General features: G+C 34.3%; 1 protein-coding gene across 1 annotated transcript; it reads right to left on the bottom strand.

Moving 5' to 3' along the window:
* Window positions 1-1,678: 1,678 nt before the first annotated feature.
* On the bottom strand, window positions 1,679-3,424 carry LOC132631040 (uncharacterized). The gene has a single exon (XM_060346638.1). The coding sequence runs from the start codon at window positions 3,422-3,424 to the stop codon at window positions 1,679-1,681; it is 1,746 nt and encodes a 581-aa protein (XP_060202621.1).
* Window positions 3,425-7,678: the final 4,254 nt, after the last annotated feature.

The raw sequence follows: 7,678 nt of genomic DNA on the forward strand, positions 1-7,678 counted from the left end.
TTAGTGTGAAACCTGAAACCATTTATTTCATAACCCTTGAATCTTTGAACTCCATTAAAAGGGCCTCTAGCCAAAGAATACAATTCCCAACTTGCAAGTGAATTCTCTTCTCTGCGCATTTGTACAATCTGTACAAAAAATAAATGAATAAATAAGTATTACAAATTGAATTCAGCACCTGTTCTTTGAGTGTTTAGTAGCTGGAGCTATCTGGAAGAAATTCATGGCATGGGTATCCAAAGAAGTTTATGGGGATGGAGGGAAGAGCTGCAATGGGCTGAAAGGCATCACATGGGAAGGAACAAAGCTAGTCAACTTTATAGAGTCTCACTAGCAGTTGTAACTTACTATGTATGGCAAGAGAGGATTGGTCGATTTTTCGGAAGCAACAGAGAGCAATTGAAAGCATGGTAAGAAGGATTATTCAGGAAATGGCTCATTTAAATGTCAAACTAGCTACTTATGTCCAGCACTTTGATGTATATCCTAGTTGACTAAGTAGATCAACTGAAAGAGTAGAAAGACCTTGGGTCTTGAGATTTCATATGTTGCACTAAGTTCGGGACTTTGTCCAGAAAGGTATTTACCAAAAAAAAAAAAAATTGAATTCAAAGTAACAATAAAAACTTACTCGATTGGAAAACCAATCATCGAAGTTCATGTCCCGATTGTTCTGCTCATACTCTCTGTTTAAATATAACCATAAGACTTGAGAAAAGCTACAAATACTCCCTCCGTCTCAAATTATTTGTCGTGATTTCTAAAAATAGTTGTCTCAAATTATTTGTCATTTTAGAAGTTCTAGACAAAAATTATTATTTTTTCCCATTTTACCATTAATAGTAATTGTTTTTGAATATTACAAACACAAACACCTCAGTTATGGGGAGATGGCATATAAATAGAATAAATATTCAATGAAAAGAGATTACCCCTCTTAAGACATAAATAAGGTGTAAAATAGTCAAAACATCCCAAAATTAATATTTTCTTAAGAGGCGTGTGAAAAAGAAACATAACAAATAATTTGAGACGGGAGACTAGTGAACACAATAATATAATGAAACATACCGTAGAAATGGTTGAACTTCTTCACAATTTCTCAAGACATAAAGATGAGCTTGTTTTCGCTCAAACTCTTCAAGATTTTTGGATGTATCTCTTAATAACGGACAACCCTTTTGTTCAAATATTGATAATCCACTGTATGACTCAACATGATCACCTTCGTAATTTTTGTCCATTCGATTATATCCATTCGCGCCACAATGTAAATATCTTGAGCAAAATATTAGACTTTCTTCAACAATATACCCCTCCGCAATAGATCCTTCAGGCTGATTTCTATTACGAACGTAACATTTCCATTTGCCCATTAATCTACATGATAAACACACAGTTAAATTGCTTAGCATGATAAATTAACAAGTCACATAAAATTAAATCAAAATTATAATATTAAAAACATACCGCTCCATTGGGTACATCCACCTGTTTTGTACAGGTCCATCAACCTTAGCTTCTGTTGGGAGATGAATGACCAAGTGCACCATAACGTCAAAAAATGTTGGTAGAAATATTTTTTCTAATTTGGATAATGTTATTGGAATTTGAGCTGCAAGTTGATCCAAAACATCAACCCTTAATGTTTTTGAACACAACTCTCTGAAGAAAATACTTAACTCGGTGATAGCATCATGACATTGTTTGGCACGACTCCGCGAATCGCAAGAGGAAGCAACTGTTCCAACAGAATATGAGAATCGTGACTCTTCATTCCATAAACTTTACGATCCTTTAACTTCACCCACCGTGATACATTGGAAGAATAACCATCTGGAACCTTAACCATTTTCAAGAACTTGCATACTGTAGACTTCTCATCTGGTGATAAAGAATAGCATGCTGCTGGATAATACCATTTTCCATCCTTTTGAGTTGCGTGCAAATCTTTCCTTATACCCATTTCCTTCAAATCACGACGAGCATTCAGATTATCTTTTGCCTTTCCTTCTATATCTAATAATGTCCCAATGATATTATCACAAACATTTTTTTCAATATGCATCACATCTAAATTGTGGCGTATTAAATTATTTTTCCAGTAAGGAAGTTTGAAAAAAATGCTTTTCTTCCTCCAGTTATGAATCCCTTTACTTTTTTCGTATTTTTGTTTTTTTTGGGTCTTACCAAATGTCACGTCTTCCAAACTGGACAACTGGTTTAAAACATCATCTCCAGAGAGAGCTTTAGGAGCAGATCGTTTTTCTACTTCTCCATTAAAATCACGTTTATTCCGCCGCCATTTATGATTAGATGATAGAAACCTACGAGCATCCATGTAAGAAAACTTACGACCATACTTTAATCGAGTAGAAGGAGTCTCTTTGTTGCATGAAGGACAAGCCAAAGCTCCCTTCGTACTCCATCCAGACAAGTAGGCATAAGCTGGAAAATCATTTATAGTCCATAAGAGTGCTGCCCGCATACAAAAATTCTCTCTTCTCGAAGCATCATATGTATCGACTCCATAATACCATAACTCTCGCAACTCGTCTACCAATGGTTCTAAGTACACATCGATATCATTTCCAGGAGCTTTAGGGCCAGGTATCAACAAAGACAAGAAGCCATATGGTGGCTTCATGCACATCCAAGGGGGTAAGTTATATACAGTAATAATCACTGGCCAAGTGCTATGACAAACACTTAAGTTACCAAAAGGATTTATCCCGTTAGATTCTAATCCAAGTCTAACATTACGAGGATCTCTAGAAAATCTTGGATTAGATGTATCGAAATGTTTCCACGCCTCTGAGTCTGCTGGATGTCTAAGAACCCCATCTTTCAAATGCTGATCATGATGCCATGTCATGTCTGAAGCAATTTCTGATGACATAAACAACCTTTGCAATCTTGGTTTCAAGGGGAAGTAACGTAAAACTTTTCGAGGAACTTTGTTCTTGGTCTTTCCTTGAGGACCGCCATTAGTTTTTTGACCTTCAACGGATTTCCACCTAGATTCACCACAAACCGAGCAAGATTCAGCTTTTGCATTATGTTTCCAGAATAACATGCAGTCATTCTCGCAAGCATGTATTTTTTCATAACGAAGGCCTAAATTTCTAATCAATTGTTTTGCTCCATAGAATGTCTCTGGTAAACTTTCACCAGAAGGAAGTGCTCGCTTAATTAACTTCAGTATGCTATTAGTTGCTTTATCACTTATCCCCAAAAGACACTTGATTTGGAATAGTTCCACAATCAGTGATAGCTTGGAGAATGTCTCAGAACCAGGATAAAGTTGTTGTGCAGCATCCTCCAATAATTTGAAATTTTTTGAAGTAGGCTCCGAAGCATCACCATGTTGAAACTTCCCACTGGAATCATCCATGATTTCAGGGCCAGCAGCATCGTAAATCATTTCAAATATATCATCACCTCGCTCTTTTCTTACTTTTTCTTGTCTTACTTCACTGTTAGTGTTTTTCTCTTTAGGTGCAAATTCTCCATGATAAAGCCACCGCGTGTATTCCTTGTCCCTTGACTATCCCATTAATTATTAAATGATCCCTGACTTCACCTCTAGGCCAGTGGAAAACATTGTTGCATTTCTTACAAGGACAAGGAATTGCACCTTCTAGTTCCGAGTGCTTAAAAGCAAATTCCAGAAAACTGTCAACTCCATTTACATAAGTATCGCTCAATCTATCTTCACAACGCATCCAAGTTTTGTCCATTTTCAAATTTCCTACAAAGAAAAAAAAGATTAAGATTAAGATCAAGATGCATAAAAAACTCACGAACTTTCAAGAGTTCAGCAAAGCAGAACATGATTGCCTCAAACATCCTAGTATTTCAACCCAATTCACTAAATTTCACATCTTGGTGCTATATTTGTATTTACTTATCATACCTTATATGTCGTTCTACCAAGTATATTATGGTTTTGAATTACTTATAAATGGTTCTAACAAGTGTTCAATATATTAGGCACCTAAACATGACTATATAACCAGAATGAAAGCTCAGGCATTATCCCAAACACCTTATTGACAGAACTCCAATCATGGCTAATAGCGAACCTTTTACTTTCTGCTTTTCTGATTGAGGATTCTAATATCACCAATCTTAGACACCAAACAACAATAAAAAACAGTACTAGACATCGAAGAGCTAGGATACATTAGAAGGGGTTCATGGGAAAATAGGGAGAGGGATTTGTGCCAAAGGAAGAAATTATCAGCAAGTGTGATAAGACAAAGCAAAACAAATAGAGAGAAAGCTGGAGGAATACATACCTTAATGGCTTTGGGGATTGTTGGCGAGAAGTGTGGTCCGCAGAGGTGAGGGAGAGCGCACAAATATGTTTTGGGGATTCTGGGTGAGAGTGTAATTATAGGTGTTCATTGTTCGATGCCATTCAACTCAATTTTTGCATACTCATAAGTTTCAAATATAATTTAAATAAATAGTAATTATATTTAATTATCTTTGATTAAGTAATTATATTGAATTTCACTAATAGCCTATTTGGCCAAGCTTATTTTTTTCCCTTAAGTGCTTATTTTAAAAAAGTGAGGTGTTTGGCCACACTTTTGGAAGAAAATAACTGCGTCTGAAGAGTAGCAGAAACTATTTTTCAGAAGCTAAAAAAATAGTTTTTGCCCAAAAACACTTTTTCGAAAAGCATTTTTGAGAAAAATATACTTAGAAACACTTTTTAAAAGCTTGGCCAAACACTAATTGCTCCTCAAAAGTGTTTTTAAATTAATTGATCAAAGACAAACTGCTTTTCACCAAAAGTACATTTTTGAAAAGCACATTTCAAAATATGCTAATTTTAGAAGTTTGGCCAAACAAACTATAAGTCTTGCTCAAGTTCATCTTCATAAAGTGCTTCGAGAATTCTTATTTGACTCGCACCTATTCGACGTGGACAATACATTTATCGATCTAGTGTAACTGGGTGTCGATCGTTTTATTTAATTCAATTTACATAGTTTACTTGTAAATTTTAAAATATAATTCAATAAATAGTTAGATTATATCTAATTTATTTAACTGACTACTTATATTGGATTTAAGCAACAAATTAACTTCACTAAGGCAGCTCAAGCTTCATTCGGAACAAGTTCTTCAAGAATTCATGTTATTTGACTCGGACCTCTGTTATTGGAATACTATCTTTATCGATCTAATGTAATTAATGTTCATATATTGTTCGATTCGATTTAACTTTACACAATCATACTTGTAAGTGTAAGTTTTAAATATTTAAATAGATAATATCTAAATATTATCTAAGTCCAGCTCAAGCTTCATACTAATGTACTCCAAAAATTGTTATTTGACTTGAAATAATACATTTTAGTGTAATTAGAGTTGTTCATCGTTCGATGTATATACATGCATCGTTCCCTAAAGAAAGTAGGAAAACCAAGTCCTACAAGTGGCATTCTACCAACCAATCCCACTACCAAACTCCCGCACTCACAACACCACCCTTCCCCCCAAATTTGGGAAATATTTTCTCTAAGAAACAAGTTTTTTAAGAACGAGGAAAATGACTTCCCTAATGAAAGTAAGAAAACCAAGTCTTGCAAATGACATTCTACCAACCATTCCCACCACCCCGCACCCCCCCCGGTGCCCACCCTTGAAAAGAATTAACACCCCCCCCCCCCCCCCCCCCCCCCCAAAAAAAAAAAAATTTGGGAAATATTTTCTTTAGCCCCTTCAAAAAAAAAGTTTAATTTTTTTTTTTTTTTTTAAAAAAGAGTTTTAGATTTTTGTTTGGGTGGTTGTGGGATGGTCTCACTCGAGTTCATCTTGATCAAGTGCTTCGAGAATTATTATTGAGTCAGACCTGTTCGATCAAGACAATACTTTATCGATCTAGTGTAATTAGGTGTTTATCGTCCTATTTAATTCAATTTAACATTGACTCTATTATTGGAATTTGGAACATTAACTTTATCGATTAGATGCTCATATTTGGTTCGATTCGACTTACTTTAACGAGATTTTATTGTAATTGTAAGTTTAAAATAGTATTTAAATAAATAGAAAATTGTGTCTAAACAGCAATATATTTTTTATTAAGAAAATTCTTAGCTAACGTTTTTTTAAGTGTTCTGTCTATTAGGAGGGAAACATGATGAATTCACAATAATTTTCTCTAATTTACGAAATTAAAAATTAAAAGAGTTGTGGTGAAATTTTGAAAACAAAAGCAAAAACAAAAAAGTTCCCTCCAAATTATTTCCCTCTTATAATTTATGCCTAAATTTATGCCTAAATTATAGATTTCTTTTCTTATTACAGACCCCAAAACCCTAAAAGATTAAGCACTTTAGAGATAGAAAAAAAAAATCACGTCACTTCTCCATCTCCAATTTTCCTAGTTTCAACTTTTGTTTTTAAGGCACAATAAGGTAATCGTATATCCTTTTCTTTGTTGGTTTCTTTTTCCTTATGATTTAAACAACCATAATGATTTAATCCATGTGACGACGCTGCCATTGCTATTCTCTTTAATCCATGTGAAGCCGCCATTGATATTCTCTTTATGTGATAATCTCTTTATGTGATAATTGGTGATAACTGCTATGGTGTATTGGGTCTGCTCACAAACATGTCTTGCCTGTCTTAGGAACGTTGGAAATTAGAAGTTGAAAGGATTGTTCAGTTTTAAATTTTGAACACACACCATATGCACTCACCATCTCATTCTTCCACGACCCCCCAACCATGTGCAGTGAGGATTAACAAAAATGGGTTAGATGCAGCAAAGTTTTTTTTTTTTTCAGTAACGCAGAGAAGAATTGAGGGGAATAGAAGAAGGCAGCAGACCAAGGCATTAACAAGACAAGGCCTTTTTCTAATTTCAATTGAAGGCATCAACATGACACCCCTGCCATATTGTTGGTCTTTAATATGCCATAGTATATAGAAGAAAAAGTATGGGTTGTGAGGGACGTGAGATTGAAATTAATATCCTGCCACCCGGAAATTATTTGCTGAAACTTCAAAGTGTGGACATATTATCATTGAAATTATTTGCTGAAACTTCAAAGTATTTTTGCGCCTAACAAAAGTTTGTTTACAGCCAGACATGGGTAGGAATGGTCTTCGAAAAAAAACTAGTCAGTTGACTGATAATGGTAATATGGAACCTCCTAAGAGTGCTCAAACGGTGCCGGTTAAAGAAAATTTGCCCACACAACATGTGGAAGAACTTGTTTATCCGGGTACAAATTGATATTATTATTATTATTATTATTATTATTATTATTATTATTATTATTATTATTATTATTATTATTATTATTATTATTATTCCTTTCAATTCGATGAATTTGCGTTTTGTTTAATCATATATAGCTAACTCATGTTCAATAATTTTGTAGGAAGTGTGGACACGCTAAGTGAGATTGAAATTAGCTACCATTATGGTGGTTATTTTGTATTCTCGCCTTCTAGAAAATATGTAAACGGGAATTTGATAAAAACAAATATGGACATTGATTTTATTAGTTACTTTGATTTATTGGCTGATTTAAAAAGAATTGTAACTTCGATGTTTTTGAGGGAGATAAGTTCTTTTATCTGAGAGGTGATAGAGTTGTTAGTGATTACGAATGGTTAGTCGAATGTCGTGATGATTCGGATGTTA

The sequence above is a fragment of the Lycium barbarum genome, chromosome 3 (assembly GCF_019175385.1).
Source record: "Lycium barbarum isolate Lr01 chromosome 3, ASM1917538v2, whole genome shotgun sequence".
Lineage (NCBI taxonomy): Eukaryota > Viridiplantae > Streptophyta > Magnoliopsida > Solanales > Solanaceae > Lycium > Lycium barbarum.

Excerpts from the sequence above, each read along its gene's own strand:
- LOC132631040 (XM_060346638.1), bottom strand. The coding sequence starts at position 3,424 with ATGATTTACGATGCTGCTGGCCCTGAAATCATGGATGATTCCAGTGGG.